Below are 22204 nucleotides of genomic sequence, written 5' to 3' on the forward strand. Positions count from 1 at the left end.
AAATTATCAATTGTTATGACCTGCTCTCTAAACTAACATGCTGGAGCTTTCCAAATATTAGCTAATCTAATCTAGGCATCCCTCCTCTGAGGCCATCATGATTCTCAGTTTTCAAATGAGTATGTTCAAGGCCACATAGCTTCCCAAAACTCAGACTTGAGTTTCCTGCTCTCTTCTTGCTGCAGACACTGCCTAGGTACTAGGTCTTACTTCCTTACCTCAGAGCTGTCAGAAGCACACAGGCCATCTGAAACGGGAGGCTAAGATAGGCAAATATGCCCAATATTCCAGCCATGTCTGAGTATATTCTATGTCACTGGGAACTTCAGTGTTACTCTTCTGCCCTGTTACCTTCCTCTGAGGCTCCACTGCTCTTTTTAAAGCAGGAAGACCTTTCATGGGCCTTTGCAGGAAATAATTGGACACTTAGAAAGTTTGCCTCTATAGACCCACACACAAAGGCCAGACCTGGCTACTGATAGCCTTGAGGTTTTAAGAAGTGATGTCATGGGCATCCTGCAAGTTCATGCTACTTCTAAGAAAAAAAAAAAAAACACTCTGAGGACATTCTCACTGGGGAGGATCTGGGGACCCACAAGCTAACTGGTTTGAAATGTTGTCTTGGAGGGGTATTATTCTTTCCTTCTCTGAAGACCAAATTTTTCCACTAACCCTCCTTCCTGCAGCCTGTGTAGTTGGTTCTGAGGAGGAATGAGGATGTGCATGCCAGGTTCTTGTGATTCAGGGGCCTTGGTCTCCTCTCAGACATCTGGGAAGATTCTGGTAGACAGGCTTGTATAGATGCTTTCCTCGGTTGTTTTGTTCTAAGCATAGACTGCCAAGCTGACTCTTTCTGACTTTAGAATTTAGGAAAAGCAAATGCATTCAAATGAGGAGAGAGAGAGAGAGAGAGAGAGAGAGAGAGAGAGAGAGAGAGAGAGAGAGAACAGAGACACAGAGACACAGAGACACAGAGACACACAGAGACAGAGACAGACAGAGACAGAAGCAGACAATCTACTGAGGCCATAAGAGGATGTCAGGTCCCCTGAGCTAGAATTAAGTACAGGAGGTTGTATACAACCCAAGTTTAATAAGAATCAAACTTCTAGCCTCTGCAAAAGCAATAAATTCTCTGATTAGCTGAGCCATCTCCCCAGCCCTGACCCAGAAATGTTTAAAGTACATGCTAGTATGGGAACTACTAATCTCTGGCAGGACACAGAAGCCATATTATAGAATGGAAGATACAGCTGAAGAAATGAGGGAGACCAGAATCTAGGGGAACTTTGCCTCAGTAATGATCACAACCATTGAATCAAGTTGCTAGAACCCTTGGCGGCTGTGGGATTTACATGAAAGAACATGGAGACTCTTTTGGTTAGAATGAGTGAGGTGATGAAGTCTGCTTAGCATCTATTCACACATGGGAGTGAGAACTGAAAGGACTTTGACCTTATTAATTATACATGACAGGAAAAGGGAAAGTAACTATTGAATATGCTTGCAAATTTTCTGGCCAAGAGCATAGTGACCCCATTTACCTTGAAAGAAAATCTGGAAGGATAATTGGGCTTGGGTAGAAGGAAGAAAAATTAAGAGTTTATTTTTAGATACAGTGAAACTTAAGGCACCTGATGGACATGCAGGTGGAAGTGGAACTATCCTGTAGCAATTGGATATTTGGCTATGAAGCTCAGGAGAGAGCTGTGAGCAGATGACAAAGACTTTGAAGTCATCAGTAATGGAGGCCTTGGAAACTCTCCTGCAAATCAGATGATCACCGCTCATTTATATCTTGGAAATCCATACTTTTATAGATGTTTTGTTTTTACCAAAACTATAAGCTATGCATTTCTTTAAGTCAAAGGCTGTGTGCTGCTTAGTTGTTCTTTACTCTGAACTATTGGGCCACCTATTACAAGTGATGACAATATAAGATGTAGCCCATAAAACAGGCTCTCTTGCAAACTCACCTTCCCCAGCACTTTCCAATACTGGGGATGTGATCTGATGATCTTAGAAGGATCCAATTTGCACGCCAGCTGCTATTGGACCCACATGTATCCTGGACATATATATTCATTCCAAGATTACAGCACTTGCTCATAATTTACCCAAGAATCTTCTCTACACTGACATACTTTTGAGGAGCCCTATACCAAAAGACTGGTCCTGTAGTAGCCCAGTGCCTCTAGGCTGTGTCTAACTAACCCTCCATGTTGGAAGAAACAGCTGCTGTGACTGAACAGCAGGGGAGCTGCACTGTGAAACCTTCCAGAGACACTGAGTACTCATGTGCTACCTGCAAGACAAGAATATTTTTAGGCTTTCCAGAAAGATTTCATTTCACAGTTTTTTTTTCTGAAAGGTTATAATTAACTGCAGTGAACAAAAGATTTTTCTTTTAAATAAAAGTGGGAGGAAAGTAACCAACCAACATAGCTCTGCCCAACCCATTGGGTAGGTGGATTCCAGCCATGTACACGCTGGGGTTGGGGTGGAGGTGGGTGGAGCACTGGGAAGCCAAGTCCTAAAGGGTCCAAGCAAACCCAGAGCTAAAAGCATGTTCTCTCCCATTGATGCTATTTAAAAGGTAGAAGCAGCTCCTTCACACACCTCTCATGACAAGAGTTCATCTTCCAAGGCCTCTGAAAAACTATGCCACGGCCAAGAAGAATATCCAGAATACGCCGTTCTTGGACATTTTAGAGTTTCTAAGGACAGAAGAGCTACAGAGGCTTCTTACTCTTGCTAGCTCTTTCTTTTCCTCATAGTCCTTCTGTTGTACACACCCCCACCCCAACACATGGATATACCTGTGAGTCTCCTTGGCAATATCTCCCTTGATCTATTCCATATGTTTAGTTTTATTTATAAGGGGCTGGGGAATATTTTATTCCAAGAAAAGAGAACCAGAGTCACAGACAAGGTGATATAAGTAAAATGAGTCCTCAGAATGTTGTTTTCAGGGCCTTTCAGGCAAGCATTCAGCAACACCATTGAATGTTTGCAGAAATGGAAGGAAGTTCATCAGGCCAAATTAATTCTGCCTTGGCAACTACCACACTGAGACAAAGTCTGCTTGGCATGCCACTGGTAATAAAGAAACTCTATCCCCACCTGCACTCCATGAAAAGAACATGGGGGTCCATGTCTGGAAGGGTGGCAGGACTCAGAGTATCTCTGAGGAGGAGGAAAGCCCCTTTTCACCTGGACTCACCCATATTGACTGCTCCATCCCTAATAGGGTTCAGTTATGCTTGATGGTCTTATGTCAACTCAATATAAGATAAAGTCATTTGAAAAGAGGAAACCTCAATTGAGAAAATCCTCCCATACAATTGAGTTATAGGCAGGCTGGTAGGGCATTTTCTTAATTAGTGATTAATGATGGAGGACCCAACACACCATATGTAGTGCCATCACTGGGTAGGTGGTCCTGGGTTCTATAAGAAAGCAGGCTAAGCAAGCCATGAAGACAAAACTAGTAAGCAGCACTCTTCCATGTCCTCTGCACCAGCTCCTGCCTTCAGGCTCCTGCCCTGTTTGAGATTCTACCCTCACTTCTTTTGGCAATGAACTGTTCCATGAAACTGTGAGTGAAATAAATCCTTTGCTCCCCAGGTTGATTTTGATCATGGTATTTCACCACAGTAATAACAACCCTAACTCAGACAACTATCCTTTATAGGCTTAAGGGGGAGCTTATTCAATGTCCCAAGAATACAAAGGCAAGTGTCTTTGTCCCAGAGGCACCATACTGGGATCTTAGCAGACTCTTGGTCTCAATCAAGTCAAGTCTTCCTTGGGATGCAGTGATAAGCTACCTTTTTATTGCTGTGCACAGGTTGCCATCCCTAAGGTCTCTAGCTCTCCTTCTCACTATAAAATGAGATTCCTAGAATAAGATGCCCTGAGACACTCTTGCCTCTACCCCTAGGTTGACAATTATGAATTTCTTTGTTCTCTAGAACTTAGTTCACTCAGGATCAAGATTAGCTACTTCCTTCAAACTTCAAGCAATTGCAGACTTCAAAGCATGAACTTATTCATGGGATTTACTGGATCCCTGAGAAGTTTATAGTTTGGCACTCTGACTCTTCTGCTCCTTTCCTTTTAGATTAAAGCAAAATGAGATAATCAGCATTTGGCAACTAAATTAAAGAATGAACAAATAAATAACGATCCTTACTATAAGGGAGCCAGAGAAAGGTTTTAAAATCTAATGTCATTTCTTGGCACTAACATGTGTCATGAGATTTTCTTTTTCCTTTCAAACAATGGTAAGCAGTGTGGGTCTGTGATATTCCCCTTCAGCCAAATTTAATCCCCACCTGTTCCAAGTCCCCACTGTTTTCCCTGTATCTATCTGATCACTGTAGACCCCAAACTGGAAACTTTGTCCAGTATTTACCATTGTGTCCTACAGGGTTGAACGCAGAAATAGCAATAACACTCCCGTCAGTTTCAAAGCCTCCTTGTGCACACAGAGTTTCAAGAACTGACTGTTTGGTGCTTCCATACTCACTCCAGCTTGGTAGACATGATAATACTCTCTTCACAAAAAGCGAACTGAAGTTCACAGAGACTTTATAACTTGATCACAGTCAGGCAGCTAGTGAATTAGAGATGCACATAAATCAGTGATGTTCTTATGAGAGTTCAGAGTTCTTCCTGATAAGTCTTTTTTAAAATGGATGGGTGAATGGGTGCATGGATGGATGGATGGATGGATGGATGGATGATAGAAGGAAATAGTGTAAGATAGAAGGTGATATCAGTATTCTGCACAAGATGGAAAAAAGAGAAGGCACTCACATTCTAGAAGTTTCACCATAATTCCTCAGTACTCTGTTCCTGGGGAGGGAAAGGAAACTTCTTCTATTCTTGTGAACTCAGCTAGTAGCTAACCCCACCTCCCTCCTACAGATTTTGACAGTATCAGGACCACCTGAAGGAGGGACTCGTGTGACCATCCATGGAGTGAACCTGGGCTTGGACTTCTCTGAGATCGCTCACCACGTGCAGGTGGCTGGAGTGCCCTGCACACCCATCCCAGGGGAATACATCATCGCTGAGCAGTGAGTCCACCCTGCTGGCCTTTGTCTGTGTGAGCTTCAGAGTAGAGAGTCTCTGTACTTCCTTCTCTGAGGCTTCCCCAAGTATCTTTCATATCACCTCCTCCTGTGGAAAATGCCCCAAGAGGTCTTTCCAGGGTCTTCTGCTCCCAGGAGGCTTTGTTCCAGTTGCTTCCAGATTCTACTCTCCTCAGGCATCAGGGCTCCAGGTGATCTTACTGCCCCTCATTTAGTCTTTGCCTGCCTGCTGGCATGAATGTTGAAAGCCTCTCTGGGAACTCTTGGCCCCTCCTACTGCTCCCCCCCCCACCTTGAAATGCACCCTACCGGGTAGGCTGTGAACAACAATTTGTTTAGTGCCTGGGGCTCTGACAGTAGCTTAATCTGAACAGGGCCTCCACTGGAGCGGATTCATTTATTTCACTAAGGGAAATGTCAGCTGGAAATTAGAAAATAGGCATGTAGTGGCGGGCAGGCGGGTGAACTCAGGAGTGACATATGTTCCAATGTGGGGTGTTCCCTTGGCAGTGAAAACTAGTCGGCGAGCAGGAAGTGGTCCAGAAGTGGGGGATGAAAGACAAGGAGGAACAAGGGAAGGGAGACACCAGAGGATCCTTTATGCTCAGTCATATGACATTGGGTCAAGGGCTCCTCCATCCATTGAAGGTGCATCTCTGTGTGTCGGGAGCTGATGAGATCTTGACTTTAACTCAGGATTTTCTCTCTTACCCTGTTAACACTGTAGCCTCTGGCTCCTCTGAGAGCCAGTCTCAGTGGCAGTCATAAAAATGACATCACTTTATTTTCCATCAGCAATTTTTAGTGTACAGAACACTTTCCTGTCCACTGTCTATGTTTTAACTATTCTGACTCTGGCAAATAAACTATTTCAAAAGCTAGCAAGAATAAAAGTTGGAGAGATTATTTTCTCCAGTCACTTGGGAAGCAAATATCGGGGCAGAATCAGAACTAAAATCTTTTAACTCCTTGTCAGGCCTATTTCCCTGTTGCCCCAACACTGGCCACAACTTCTGGGCAAGAAAGACCTGGATACTCCATGACTCATCCATCACCCATGGCTCTGAACCTCAAAGGCCCTTTATTCTAGCATAGCTCAGAGAAGGGTAAATTCAGTGGCAGAAGGGGTAAATTGCCAGACTCTTGGGAGAAGTGTAAGAGCCACTGGCCACAGGCAAGGAAGAGATAAGTTTGGCCTGATCCTTATGATTCTTCAGGTCCTGTTCTTTTATGATAACCTTATCCCTATTAAGGAATGAGCTTTGAAAGAGTGATGGCTAGGCCTATGGAAGGGCAACCAGGAATGCATAAGTATTTCTAGGGAACCCACATTAGGAGATAAACATTGAGAGCCAGGACCACCTACAGGAAGCCTCAGTCACATGGTCTAGAGTCCTGTGCCCTGCAAAGCTTCACCAGACACTTGGACACATAGACCCCAAATCCACCTGGACCTCAAGAACTTTCCATAGTCCAGCTTGGGGGCTTGGAGGAATCAGACTTTAGGGTGAGGAGTATGAAGTGCCAGGCAGCTGGACTCAAAACTAGCCCAAGGTTTGCATTAAACTGTTTTGACACTGGCTCCTCCAATTACCAGCTCTGATACTTCAGCAAGCCGTTTAGTCTATGACCTTCATCTAATGGACTGCAAGAAACTTTAGTTTCTGACTTCTGTTTATGAAGTCAAGTATACTTCTTTACCCGGGGGAAGAAAGTACCCAGATGAAGTGGACATGTAGTCATGAAAGGACCCTGGGGAGGCAGTCATCCCAGGCCTTTTGAGGTTGATGGTGACCCTTGAAAGCTGCCCCTTTCCTTGCTTCGGGCACAGGACAGGCAGGAAGCAGTGAAGGACACCCTATGCCTCACTGGTTGCAACCTGGTTTCCAGCTGAGCCAGGCTCATTACCACTCCTAAGGTTTCAGAGTTTGTTAACATCATTAAGCCTCCATCCTGGGCAGTGAGCAGCAGGTGTAATCATTACCGATGTCTCCAAGAGATGAATTTGGCTAACTGGGCTCAGTACAGAATCCTGGCCCCAAGCAGGATTAGCGTATGCAGTAATGATTCACCATATGCTTGTGTCTGCCATCTATCATTCCACAATTAGGTCAATATCAGTTTAAAAGTTCTGATTAGTCCTAAAATCAACACCCCACATGTCTGTGGAGGGCAAGACGATTCAGCCATAGGACATTTTCTGGGCAGTGGAATGCATGTCCAGACTTAACTCAGCATCTCCTGAGACAAGGGTTTGATTTCAACTGATTTCCCTCTTGTCTACTTTATCTGTGAACTCAAACACAACTAGATGGGTGCTGAACCTCTGTGCTTCCCCCCAAGAAGTGAGCCACCACTTATGCAGGTCTGTCAGAGATAGTGTGGTGTAAGGGTAATGAGAAAACTGTGCTGGTGCCAGGAGCCTGGGGGCAAGCTATAGTTCAACTACTGATGAACTGAATAGCACTGGGCAAGTCACTTTGCTTCTTGATTCTCGAACGGCCCATCTGTAAGTTAGGAACAGCTGATGTGTACAATCACCTAAGTGGTCTTCAGGAAGCTAGAACAATATGACCCATAGAGTCTGCAACACACACACACACACACACACACACACACACACACACACTCACTCACTCACTCACTCACCAATTGGAAATCTTATTGGTGGTACTAATGTGACTCTAGAACCCCTCTGTTAATTGAGAGTTAAATCTTCATATGGAAACTGGACAGTTTGTTTGGCTCAACTCATTTTATAAGGGGCAAATTTCACTATCTCTAGTCATTGCCTCCTAGTAATACATAGGGAGTCTCAAAGATACCAGGAACACAGAGGACATGGAAATTGGGAAGCCTCTAAGAAATTAAACCAGAAAATACAAATGAGACTTAGGGGAGGAAACGAAATATACCCTTATGCCGGTGGTGGTCCACAGCCAAGAGGAGACATCAAGTGACTAAGGAAATGAGTGGGGTTGTCCCCTATATTTATCAAAATCTGTCACTAGCGTAATGCCTGTGCTGTCCCTCACTTAAAGCATCCAGAGATTTTTATTAAATCCAGCATCTGATGCAAGTGCAATAACACATGCCTACAGATCCACCTATTCAGGAGGCTGAAGCAGGAACACTGCTTAAACCCAGAGACTGGAGGCCAGCTTAGAAAATGTGGTGAGGCTTTGTCCAAAATACATACACACATACATACATACATACATACATACATACATACATACACACACACATATATATACACAATATATATGTGCGTGTATACATACATATATACACATACACACAATACATATATGTACACATACATATAGACACACATACATGTATGCATATTATACACACATACATACACACAATACATACATATACCCACACATATAGATACACACAATACATACATATACATACACATACATATATACATATGTACGTTCTTTCACAAGATAAGGGTTGAGTGTCCACAAAATGGAGTGATTAAAGACACAAAGTTGAAACCAAAGCTCACCTATCTTTCAATCAGGGCTCCTTCACTTGCTGGAATGTAACCCTAAATAAGTCATGTAGCATCCCTGAATCTTGATTGTATTTAAGTCAGAAATAATAAGACCCTTCCTGGAGCAGAGGATTAATGTGATATTGGGTCCCATCTTGTGGGCCACCTCTGCCATCACCAGCTATAGCTCTTGTTATTAAGTTACAGGTTCTGCTATGGCACAATCTTTATTTTTCTACATAGCCCTTTCCACTTCTGTAGCATGTTTCTTCTGTAATTCATCTCCCTCAGCTAGGACAGGTGTTCTATGAAAATTCAAGTCCTCTCCAAACTGCCTTGCAGGAATCATGAGCAAAAGGGGAAAAGAGGGAAACAGTTGCACTTCACCCACAATGCTGCTTGGTTTTCTGAAAACTCCAGTATAACTTCTTAGATGTGCTCATGCAAACCCTTTGTTCATAGCCTATTCCTGACCCCAGCCCTCTCCCTACTTACAGCCAGGTGAGACAGAGCTCAGCTGCTAAAAGAGGATGTTATGCCTCAGGCCCATTCAAGCATGGATTTCATTCAGAGCCAGCTACAGGTACTTAGTCCAGATACTTGGATTGGCTCCACCTCCTATCACTCCTCCTCCAGGGACTCCATACATAAAGTTTAGCATTTGGAACATGAACCCCAAGCAAGAAAATGTTTAGAACCTAGAAAGGCAATTTGCCCAGCCAATTCCTAAGTCTTTCATGGACAGTTGAGCAGGCCAGACTAGACCTCCTTTCTCAAACAGCCCCAGGCCCAAGCCCTAGAGTTCTTTCTTGCTTGTAACCTTCACATGTCCTCCAATTTCCTTTTTCCACAACCTCATACCTACAATAATTGCTTCCTCCCTCTCCCGTGGAGGATCTCTCCCACAGAGTATATACGGGCCATGAATGAAGAAAGAGCCAGGCTTGATTAGAAGAAATGAAAAGCTTATCTACTTCACAGTTCCCACACTCACTGCCCACAAGAATTAGCTGACTCTCCAGAGGTCTCTTAGGGGCCAAAGGGTGAGCTGAGGAAAATCAGGGACTCCAAAACAAAAGCAGGGACCCACCCGCACCAGAGAACAGTATTTGAGTTGTTACTCCAAGCAAGTATCAGCATGAAAATAACCAAACGCCTTAGATTAGGCTTCTCAATGCTTCACTAATGAGGTTTAAGGAGAGGACTACACACCAACCCTAACTTGGCTGCTATCATGCTATGTGGGTTCATAGTAAATTTATTTATTCATAGATAGATTAAATGAAGAATCTTCTTCCTTGAAGTGCTTTCTATTGCATCTTATATGCTAAATGTAAATGACAGTTATTATATGTTAAGTAAATATTTACACAAAGACAGTTAAAGTACGTTAAGTAAATATTTACCTGGAGTCAATGTTCTCATTTAGGATTAACTGTTATGAAGGAGATGGAAAGCAGTGGTGTGTGTGTGTGTGTGTGTGTGTGTGTGTGTGTGTGTGTGTGAAGGAGAGAGAGAGAGAGATTTGTTTAATGCTCATTTTATTACATTGAAATGAAATCTTTGTTTAGTTACCTTCTTTGCTGGAGAAACGATTCAGATAAGCATCGATCTGTTAAACACAGGTCTTCACACTGTGCCAGGATAATACAGGAGATTAGTGGGAAGGAGGGTTGTTTTCTGGTCCCCCCCCCCAAGCAAGCCTAGCATGGATGCATGGGCACCGCTCTTGCAATCTGAAATGGTGTCGGGAGGCAAGAAGAAGCTTTCCTTCCTCATTTCTTGGCCCCCTGTTTGCTGAGACTGTAGAATTCTCTCCTGCCCATCCCCTACAGCCCACCCTTTCTGAAAGGCACCATTACTTAAGGGACTAGTATTCTTCTATAACTTATCTCAGGAGCCAGGGAAATCACCAGGGGTTATTGATCTGACCTGCTGAGAAAGTGCAGAGCATCTTCCTCCAATGTTCCTGACAATGGGAGACGTGACTTCTAACCAAGGCCATGTCACCCACTGAGAATGCTCAGCCTTGATTAAGTGTCACTTGGCACCTAATGAACTCACCCACGTCCATGAACTTCTGCCATTGTGCTGGGAGATGCTGTTTGGATGCTCACACTATCTCACCAGATTACCTAGTTGCTTTTGAGAGCTCACTGCAGGAAACAGACTACAACTGAATCAGTGTGACAGTCATTCCCGTGTGCTCTTAGGGAGAGCTGCTGTGTTGGCTTACTGCATAGCAGAAAACACCAACTAAGTACTACCCCTCAATCTCTGTTGGACAGTCCACTCATTCCACCAATCCATGATCCATGGTGAGGCATTGGACTAAGTACTCACAGGAATGGGGGTGGAATGGTATATCAGAGGCACCCACAGCTTTTTATATGTAACCACATTCAACCTCTCACTCTGGAGATAAGACAAAGCCCAGAGTTCAGTACTAAACTCATGGTCACAATGGTACTAAACTGAGCCATGGCCTTGCACTAAGGCAAGACAGTGATGGGTCACCCTCTGACTGCTGAGCAAATGAGTGGGGACTGCAGCCTTGTCAAGCCTCTTATTGGGAGGTCTGCTGTCTTCTCAGGATCGTCTGTGAGATGGGCCATGCCCTTATGGGTACCACATCTGGGCCTGTGCGCCTGTGCATTGGGGAATGCAAGCCAGAGTTCATGACCAAGTCCCACCAGCAGTATACATTTGTGGTAAGTACTGGGACCAAGGCTAGCCACATAGCCAACAAGGACACACATTTACTCCAGACTTCTCCCAGGGAATTCTCATCTGGTCCTCCTAGCAAGGCAGACCATGATGACCAGTAAAGGGAATTTCTAGCCTCCCTGCTTGGAAGATTGTCTTTCTGCGGTTGAATAGTCACATGACAGAGAGAGAGAGAGAGAGAGAGAGAGAGAGAGAGAGAGAGAGAAAGAAACAGAGAGAGAGAGACAGAGAGAGAGAGAGAGATAGAGAGAGACAGAGAGAGACAGAGAGAGACAGAGAGAAAACCCAGAAACTTTGGAATCTCAGAGGACCATAGGTCAGAGTTCTAAGTAAGGCAAAAACTTAACCCTTTCTTAGAAAATGGATTCTAGATGAAAGACTAGGCTGCCTTTTATCCCTCCATGTGACATTATGATCTAATTCTAGCCTAATGAAGACACACTAATTAAGTGGTTTATATTTATCCATATGCTTTGATTTTTGATGAGGATATTTTAAGGATATTTAAGGATTAGAAGAGTCTGTAATCTGGCAGAGATGTACCTCTGTGCATAAGACCAGGAGAGGGAATCTATGAGCTGACAGTTCTGTATGTCTATATAGTTAAACATACATGTATGCACACCCCGAAAAACATTTCATTAGGCAGTTCTGATACCAAAACTTTCTGTGAGGCTGGCTCTAAATTTGAATCAATAAATTGCTTCTGAGGTCCTGGAGTCTCCCTAGGCCCAATTAATCCTGAATACATTGTACTGGGGGTCCTTAAGTTCCTTTTCTAAATCTTACCTACATCTCCACACTCAGTTCTTCATTAAAAAGTGTTAACAACAGTGGATGGGGTCAAACCAGCCTTAGTAAGAGTTTTTTAAAAATCATTAGGTCACAAAATTCTCTTACTTCTAAAGCATTTTCCTACTTAGTTTATAAAGCTTCCAGGCCTATACTCTCATTTTGGCATTACTACCTTTTTTCTTATACAGTTTTTTCTCTCAGATTTGCCAATCTATCTGCAGTCACTGTACCTCATTTCCTTCCCAGGGGACATGGGAAGCAAAAAGAAAAGATAGGGAGAGAGTTGTAAATATCAGAGCTTCGAAGGGCTACAAGCCCATCATACCCTCCTCAATGGACAAAGGAGCAATCTGAAATCCATAATAATCCTATGACCCACCTCAGGACCATAGATAGTGAGGGGCTAGGACAGACTAGAATCCACTCACTAAGTTAAATGCACTTCCCAAGCTATGTATGGTGTCACCTGCCTTTGATTACAGCACTACCCACTAGGCAGAAGCAATTCTTTCTGATCTGGGTCAACTGCTTGGTGCATCATAGGCTAGAGGTTTCTTTTAATTAATTGCTTTTACACTGAGCTTAGTGAGCATGCTTGCAAGTAATATTCTCATCCACCAATAAGGATCAGAGAAGCCATGTTTAACATTTACTGATGGCACTAAGAATGAGGTCTCAGTGCTTAGGGCAGGAAAAGAGGACATATACGTGGACCATTCCTAGAAGTTGCAGTCTATCCACCTTAGGCAAGAACATTTCACTCAGCCCTATTGATTTTGTGCCAAAAACAAACAAACAACAACAACTAACCTTAGAACAGGCTCTGTATAAAGTAGTATTTTCTAATTATTCTCAATATGCAAACTACTTTATAGATTAGTCAGTGTCATATCAGCTTTCTCTTCAGTATTTTGAGTACAAGACTTCCCAGGAAGTTAATTAATTCTAATATATGGCAGCCCTTCACCTTCCCTAGAAAAAGCAATGTTTGTAACTACTGAGGGCAGGAAAACTACCTTAGTTCCCACCATGATTGTTATTCCTCTTACCATTAGCTATAGCCTTGGACCTAAGCTAAGGAATGTTTCTCTGTTTCTTTTCAAAGAATCCTTCTGTGCTGTCACTCAGCCCAATCCGGGGACCAGAGTCAGGAGGTACCATGGTGACCATCACAGGCCATTACCTTGGTGCTGGGAGCAGCGTGGCAGTGTACCTGGGCAATCAGACCTGCGAATTCTATGGGTAAGGTAAACTTGAAGGATGGTGTGGTGTTGTTGCCTTGGCATGCCCATTGCCTCCCCTCTTCTTGGCTCAGACATGCTAGTCACTGTTAGAAATGTATACCACTTATCAATTTATGTCCCATAGATTGGAGGGCCTGGTAACATCTAAAGGGAACTGGAAGCAAGGGTTATTAGAACAGACAAGGAATACTCCCAGCAGCTCTCCAGGCTAAGTTTCACAGTAGGGACTTGAGACTCATGGAGGTAACATGGTCTCAGCAATTTAAGCACAGATTTGTTCTCCAGATCATCTTCTGTGCATTTAAAAAACAAAACAAAACAGTTTAACAACAACAATATCAAAAAAAATCTAATATTGTCAGCCACAACCATGAGCCCTGAGGATGCAGACTAAGGTGAATTCTGAAAGACTCCATGGGTTGGGTTAGGCCTCAGTCTGCCCAGTGTTACAAACCTGAGAGCTTTGCACTATAAACTCTACCAGAGCAAGCCTTGTGTTTTTAACAGAGGACAGGAATATGTATCGACAACCTGACTGGACCCTAAGCATTGATTAGTCATAGTCTAGAAAAATTCAGAAAAAGGAGTTTTCCAAAATCTTTAGAGCCTTGTCCCTCCCCATATTCGTTAATCTTTCTACTGTGCTCCCTTCCCAATCCAGCAAAGGTAAAGGGACAATGATGGAAGATATTTCTGTAGCACAGAAAATTAGAAAACAGCAGAATGTATCATGGGCCATACATGCAAGGGACATGCCTTTCAAGCTAGTCCATGCCCATCTCTTTTGTCTTATCCCTTCTGTTTCCTCATCAGGAGGTCAATGAATGAGATTGTCTGTGTTTCACCCCCATCATCCAATGGACTAGGACCAGTCCCTGTCTCCGTGAGTGTCGACAGAGCCCGGGTAGACAGCAGTCTACAGTTCGAGTACATAGATGACCCACGGGTCCAACGTATTGAGCCAGAGTGGAGCATCACTAGGTGGGTGAGATTGGTGAGGTACTTCTAAAGGGATTTAAGGTTAGCAGGACACATCATCTGGAAGACACTGTGATTGGTGGACTGTATCTGGAGGAAGGTGAGGTTAATAGGATTCACCCAGAGGGAAATGAGGTTGGAGAAGCCCTACAGCCCAAGGGTGGGTCATATTGGTGACCCTAGTGGTTGAATCTTACTTTACCAAACCTAAGAGGTTTTACCTAACCTAGCTTCTGCTTGTTTCCAGTGGACACACACCCCTAACCATCACAGGCTTCAACTTGGATGTAATTCAGGAGCCAAGGATCCGAGTCAAGTTCAATGGGAAAGAATCAGTCAATGTGAGTAACCTTTGGTCTTCCCTTTCTTGGTTCCAGTAACCATAACTCTCTGCAAGGCTGGGAGCTAGGGGTTAGGTATATGGATGCCTGATCACTAGACAGGGACATTGACTGATGATTTGACTCTGTAGTCATGGTTCCAAACACCTGTGCTATCAAAAAACTAATGTGATTATATTATAATTTCAGGTAATATAGCAAAGGTCTAAAAGTGCTAGCTGCTGAATTTGATACAACACAAAAGGGTTATGTTCACCTCAGTAAAAATGTTCCCTTAAAGGATAAATGAGAAACAGTGTGGGAGATGGAAAGAAGTTCTTCTTCCACATTTAGGGAAGTATTAGAAATAAGAATCTGCCATTTGTGGGCTATATGGCTCCAATCGAGTCCTTTACCTTCTGTGATCTTATGCTGCTTGTAGGTAAATGGCTGAAAGACTTGCTTTGCAGTGTCTGAACAAGCCAGTCGTGGAATTAATATTAATATTTAATGTCAACAGAGAATTCTGACCCACTGGGAAGACGACCACAGCATCTTCAGTCCTTTGCATAGCTGCATAATTTTATTCCATTTAGCTATGAGTGTCTGTGAATTTCAAAAAGTTCTCTTATTCTGATGAGAACAGAATGTCTGATAAGTTATTGAAAGTTTTCAGTTTGTTCCTATAGTACCATCTCACTCATTTTAACTTGCATTTTCTGTACATTATTGTATTTATAATACAGAAGATGCTCTGTTTTCCATTATTATTAGTACTGCGAATTATAATTATTACTGTATGACCTTTGGGATATTAGTAAAGCTGAGAAGGTAGAAGATGTCTCTCCTCTTATCCCTTACACATGTTCAACCTGATGAAGCTTCCTTGGAAAACAGAGGTGCACAAAATAACACAATGCCAGGCTAGACCAAAAAATGTGTTAAGGATTATCAGATCCCACACGCTCCTTGCATAGAGGAGAAACTAAGGCCAGATGGATAGATAACTTGCCCCCCTGATCACAAGGTATTCATGGTTGTGACTTCCCATTACGCTAGAAATGCTAAGCACATTTAACTTGGTAAACACACTCTCCCTTCATCCAAGTTCAGAATTAGAATCACAGGAAGAATCTATCTGCCTACTGACAGCTAAGTCTTTCCTGAGCCTACAATCACTGATGTCCTGTTAAATTTCTGGGACCTGAGGTGTTAGGAATGGATGCCTTGCACTCATACCCAGGGAAGATTAAACCATTCCTTCTCCAAAAGTTAAGTACAAGTTTTAAAATTCAGATTTTATTATCATTCCAAAATGGCCAATCAGAATACAGCTTACAGATAAATTCTTAAGAGAAAGAACCCCCATGCCAAGGCAGCCACCTTTCAGGCATAAGAACAGGCTAGCTCTAGCTTCTCTTAGTCTTCATAGGAAGGATGGCACTATAGAGAGGATTGATTGTGTATGTCAATTGTCTCTAAGCCATAAGGGTCTCTTCCTGGCTTCTTGGTACAGAGTCATGGGATGGTTATGGAATGTGCATGGTATGATATGAGGTGGTTTGGGGTAGGGGTGGCTCTGTCATCGGTTTCTCCATTAAAGGAATGCTGCCTGGTTGCAAAGCATGAGGGAGACAAGGGTGACTCCCAAAAGCTAACGCATTTTATCCTCAATGAAAAAAAAAACAAACAAACAAAAAACAAAACAAAACAAAACAACAACAACAAAAAAAATAGGGTTTGAGCTTTCCTCTTACATGACATCCTGAAAAAGCCACAGGCCAGGTGAGGTTCCTTCTCTCCTCCAAAGATTTATCTATATCTTGTGGGCTATAGTGTCCTGCACTGCCACCAACCTACACACCATGACTACAATATTTCCAGGAACTAAATATAGTTCTACCTGCTGGGAAGAATTGGAGGACTCTAGGCCTATATGGTAGCTGGGAGTAGCCGGGCTCTCAGGCCTGGATGAAAGGTGTGGAAGAAGGAGGTAGTGTCCCTAGAACATGGCCTCAAAGTGCTGCCCAGTGTCTCTCTTTATGGTATGAGGAAAAATGTATTTTGCCCTTTTGCTCCATTTGGGCCCCACCTTAGCCTCAGCCTGCCTGGACCTACTCCTTTGCTTGTGTTCCAAGTTCCCAATAGATGGTGAGGAGGACTGGCCCAAAGCCTCAAAATGCATAGGGATGTTGACAAGCTGTACTCGTTTAACTGCACCTGTTGTTTCTCCTATGCCTATCAGTATCCCCAGATACACCACGGCATGGACATTAAGTTGGAAAGGGACAGGAATTGAACTGATCTCTAGCACAGCAGAAAAGCCAGGGAAAATGTTTTGTTCAGAAGGGTTAAGACTTGGACAAAGTTCTGACATCACTTCTACATACCAACTCTTTTCCGTGCTGTCAACTATTTCACATAGGCACCTGTTTCTAGTCATGGAGCCTGAGTGTGTATATATGTACACACACACACACACACACACACACACACACACACACACACACACACACGCTAGGCAGGATATACTAGAATGTTCTAGGCTGTTCCTATGACAGCCCAGCTCCCACAGTGAAACTGAGCTAACTGTGGTGCAAAGTAAAAGTTAGGAGGAGAGCAAGCTGGAATCTGCTTCCCCCTCTCCCACCCCATGCCCTGCAATGGGTCTGTTAGTAGTTTCTTTGGTTGGATGTTGTCTTAGCCTCAGAACCAACCACTGTAGGAAAAAACAGGAGATGGTGCTAATCAGGCACCAGCCAGTAGAATTTTGATGGCAGACCAGAGCTCTATCAAAAGACAAAGGAGAGCATGAGCTCAGTGTCAGTTCTGAGTGCAGATAGAGGAGTATGTGGCCAGAGAAAAGAAAGGCCCTGAGTGGCAAGATTCTGTTTACTGAGCACTTTGTGCTGGGCATTAGCTGAACACTGCTCAAGGCACAAAAAGTTCATTTCCCCACTTTCCGTTCCACACTGAATAACTCCCACCCCAACCCCCACACATGCTCCCTCACTGCAACTGTCCTCATCAGACATTCTTACACCTTCAATCTTTGCATTGCTATCTCCTCTAGCTGAAGCTTCTTCTTGTACTAGCCTAGGCAAGGCTCTTATTCTTCAGATAAAAGCATTCACTACTTCTGAGGGAAATCTTTCATGAATCCTGCTTTAGGCCATGCACACTCACAGACTTTCCAGAGCATCTGGTTCCTCCCACCAGAGTGTTCCTCATCCATTCATGCATTTCACAGTATCGTGCCCTGTGCTGCCCCAGGCCCTCTGTGGAGTAGCTTATAAAGCTTGTTTAATTAATCCAGAGCTGTCCCTTGAGACTACTTCATTCTGTTCACCAGACTCTCAGCCCAGTGTCTGCCAGAAAACAGGTGCTCAAAACAGTGTTAATAAATAAATGAGAGGGGTTAAATGCATTATCACCACATTTTTCTTAAGGGCCTTATATGTAATGAAGGAAGTCAAGCAAACAGAGGGCAAGAGAAGATGACAGACCCACCTTCACCCACCAGGTGGTCAGGTTTGAATGTTGTTCTTTGCTTCCTAGGTATGCACAGTGGTAAACACAACCACCCTCACCTGTCTGGCACCCTCTCTGACCAGTGATTACCGTCCAGGTCTGGACACTGTGGAGCGGCCAGATGAGTTTGGATTTCTCTTTAACAATGTCCAATCCTTACTTATCTATAATGACACCAAGTTCATCTACTACCCCAACCCAACTTTTGAACTGCTCAGCCCCACTGGAATCTTGGATCAGAAGCCAGGTTCACCCATCATCCTGAAGGTAGGAAACATAAATGGGGAAGAAAAGCCTGGAGAGTGGTGGGAGAGAGTGCTACAGGCCCTTCTCTCTTGAGAAGGCTTAATCTCTAGGTGCTAACATACAGGAGTTTTGTTGCACCCCACCTTCCCTTAAATACCATGTGTCCTCCTCTCCATCCATATCTGTCTGTATTTTGTGTCTCCTTTTCTTTTTCTTTCCTCTCTTCCTCTTTCCTAAACACCTCTTTTTTTTTTTTTTTTTTTTTTGCATGGGAGGGGGTCTCCTTTCATTTGTGCTTTGTTGAAGTCTTCTTTAAAATCAGTCATGGAGGCTTACTGGTTTTTACATTGCTGCCCCACCCTGTCTCCTTTATCTCTTTTTAAGTAGGTAATTAATATCTGCTTGCACGTACCAACTCTCCTCATTAAGACACCTGTTCTCAACAGGGCAAAAATCTCTGTCCTCCTGCCTCCGGAGGGGCCAAACTCAACTACACAGTAATGATTGGAGAGACACCTTGTACAGTCACTGTGTCTGAGACACAACTGCTCTGTGAACCTCCCAACCTCACAGGACAGCACAAGGTCATGGTGAGTGAATCCTCTTCTGTCTCTTTCCTATGCCCAGCCTGACCATGTATGCATGAAGAAAGGTTCCCTTCCACCTCAGTTCTGACTCGTGCCCTCCATGTTTCCTCATCTCCATGTCCTACATCAAAATGGATAGCAGTTGGGAACACATAAGTAGAAAGGAAGGAATTGCTTAATGTCCAAATATGCGTGGTACTGTTGTAGTCTGCCCGGCCACTGCTCACAGTGTAACAGTGTAGGATATGATAACACACCAGAGCTCTATACCTATATGTCTGTGTGTACAATGCACAGGTTCACGTGGGCGGGATGGTGTTCTCCCCTGGCTCTGTGAGTGTCATCTCCGACAGCTTGTTGACCCTGCCAGCCATCATCAGCATTGCAGCTGGTGGAAGCCTCCTTCTTATCATCGTCATCATTGTCCTCATCGCTTACAAGCGCAAGTCTAGGGAAAATGACCTCACACTCAAACGGCTCCAAATGCAGATGGACAACCTGGAGTCCAGGGTGGCGCTGGAATGCAAGGAAGGTGAGTGCAGGTGCATCCTGGCTTCCTGGACTTCTCCTTCTTCACTAATCTCATCACCCTCTTTATATACAAACCCTGTTTTTATCTCTATCTTCTTTCCACAAGCCTTCGTATTCTATTTTTCCCTGTCTCTGGGGTTAAAGAAGACCCAGGGATGTCCAAGCATGAGGAGATAGGTCCACTGGCTGTGTTCACTGTCCCTGATCTACCTCAATTCAGCGCACACTTTGGCCAACCATCTCTTTCTCTTAGGACTAGTATGTCCTCACAGTAAGAGTCTGCCAGGCCTCACTGTCTCAGACCAGATCCTTTAATTGCCAATGTTTATCCCTTTCCTAATGGAAGCCGCAGCCAGGAACATAAGAGAGCCCTGCCTTCTTCATCTCCTAGGATTTGTTTTCTATCTCTACTGTAGTTTGAATGTTCCAGAGGCCATACTTGCTGACAGCCTTGGGTGTGATGTGTGTAGGAATGGAGATTGTATTTTTCTCTCATCTCCCACACAGACACATCCACAGGGTGACTGACAAGCGTACCTGATATTCTCTCATACTGAGGACCTGGCAGGCTCTTTGGATAAACAGCTCAATTAGGAATCAAAACATTTTTCCTCTTATGGCAAGTGGCTTTTCACAAGCAAGCGACTGTTGGATAATGGGGAAGAATTGTACAGGAGATATGGGTCAAAATCCTCCCATCTCCCTCATACCCCAGCACAAAGCCTGAAGATTTACCCTGTGACCTGGGAAGCCAGGGAGACCCTTGGGAGCCCTTCACAGCCTGAACTCACCTGCAGGCTGAGCATTTGACAGCCAAGGTTTTCACATTCTGGTTCTTCTTCTTCCTAGGGGAAGGTGATCAATTTATTTATTCTGACCTTTGTTCAACTCCACAATGATAGCCTGTCCCCGAGGAGGTGTTTCTGAAGATGCTACCTGAGGTTATCCTCTGGCTTACAAAGACACACATGTCACAGACACTTCTGGCTATCTACACACTTTTTTTAAGTTACTTCGGTTGAGTTTGGAAATTTGCTATGATTAGTTAATCCTGTTACCAAAGGCCTGTGGTGGGGCTGCATATAGTGGTTAAAGTGTGTAGCCAAGCAAAAAGTCAAAGAGGAAAACCCAGAGTCTCACAACCCCCTTAAAGCACATCCCTAAGATCTCTCCCAGGTTCCATCTCTTCAAGTTCCCACTACTAATAACTTCAAGTTGGTAACCATGCCTTAGGAGATCCTTAAAGTCCTGTAGTATACAACCTATAGCCAAAACCTAGGGTACCTTCCTCATTACACTCCTTTAACCTACTGCCTCTGTACCCCAGCTTCCTCCTTCAGACTAGCTTTTCCCTCTCTCCTTTCCCTGACTTGAACTCGAACTCCTTTTAAGCTTCCCTATCTAACTCACTCTCACAGCTTTTGCGGAGCTTCAGACAGACATCAATGAGCTAACCAGTGACTTGGACCGATCAGGAATCCCTTACCTGGACTACCGTACCTATGCCATGAGAGTACTGTTCCCAGGCATCGAGGACCACCCTGTTCTTCGGGAGCTGGAGGTACTGCCTGTCTGGGGTTCTGCAAGCCAGGAGTTCCCAGGAAATCCAGGGGGCAGGATAGAATTATGAAGGAAAAGAACCAGTAGTTCATAATAGCTTTAAAAGGGGGAATGGGGAGGGAACAACAGTGGTTTGTGATAGACTTAAAAATAATGACTCGGGGCTTGTTTGTACATTTTTTAGTTTGTTTACTCAAGAGAATGAGTCAGGGCAGAGGAAATTACAGGGAAATGAATAAGCTGATGGATCTTCTCCTGTTTGGTCCTTGGGAAATGAGGTACATCTGTTGCCAGTGCTGTTCAGAACCTCACCTCCCAGACCAGTAGAAGGGACCCAGAAGACTATAACCTTCACAGAACAACCCCCAATAACAGAGTTGGAGGATAAAATGGCTGCAGCCCTCATGAAGAGGGTCCTAGAGCAGGCATCATGTCCTAAGGACATCCAGAGCCTGTCCCCTGAAGGTCATCCTGCATACCTCAGGTACAAGGAAATGGACAGCAGCACGTGGAGAAAGCCCTGAAACTCTTCGCCCAGCTTATCAACAACAAGGTGTTCTTGCTGACCTTCATCCGCACACTGGAACTACAGCGCAGCTTCTCCATGCGAGACCGTGGGAATGTGGCCTCTCTCATCATGACAGGTCTTCAGGGTCGCCTGGAATATGCCACCGATGTTCTCAAGCAGCTGCTCTCTGACCTCATTGACAAGAACCTGGAGAACAAGAACCACCCCAAGCTGCTTCTCCGCAGGTCTGACCCACAGCAGGGGAAAGACAGTTATAAGTTATAGTCCTTGTCAGATAGACTCCCGATATCCTCAACCCCTGGAAATGGCTTCCATGAAGGGTTGTTTGTGTCCTTATACCAACCCAGTATGGAGTGTGATCCTTTGCTGGTCACCAGGTGACTCCCAACCCAAGTACCTGTCTCGGGACTCATCTCGAACCCCAGTCCATTTATCTCTGTGACCTCACACCATAGGTGCTGCCTTTTTGTGGTTTGGTTTCCTCATAAATGAGATAAGAGAAATATCTGTCTCTGCTTCCAGAGCTGTGTGCCTGAGCATGGTGCC

The 22204-nt window shown here is 44.1% G+C and overlaps 1 protein-coding gene across 3 annotated transcripts in view; it reads left to right on the forward strand.

Moving 5' to 3' along the window:
• Nucleotides 1-22204, forward strand: part of Plxna2 (plexin A2) — a 205182-nt gene that overhangs the window by 164600 nt on the left and 18378 nt on the right. For 2 of the 3 annotated variants that reach the window (XM_063272193.1, NM_001105988.2), the window contains exons 13-22: nt 4933-5084; nt 11204-11321; nt 13238-13374; nt 14190-14357; nt 14602-14695; nt 18233-18472; nt 18898-19041; nt 19336-19570; nt 20988-21130; nt 21614-21882. In XM_063272193.1, coding sequence (XP_063128263.1) covers nt 4933-5084; nt 11204-11321; nt 13238-13374; nt 14190-14357; nt 14602-14695; nt 18233-18472; nt 18898-19041; nt 19336-19570; nt 20988-21130; nt 21614-21882 — 1700 coding nt within the window. Of the gene's footprint in view, nt 1-4932; nt 5085-5138; nt 9194-11203; nt 11322-13237; nt 13375-14189; nt 14358-14601; nt 14696-18232; nt 18473-18897; nt 19042-19335; nt 19571-20987; nt 21131-21613; nt 21883-22204 lie in introns of those variants that run through there. The other variant, XM_063272194.1, reaches the window with a different exon arrangement.

The sequence above is a fragment of the Rattus norvegicus genome, chromosome 13, assembly GCF_036323735.1.
Source record: "Rattus norvegicus strain BN/NHsdMcwi chromosome 13, GRCr8, whole genome shotgun sequence".
In the NCBI taxonomy this organism is placed as follows: domain Eukaryota; kingdom Metazoa; phylum Chordata; class Mammalia; order Rodentia; family Muridae; genus Rattus; species Rattus norvegicus.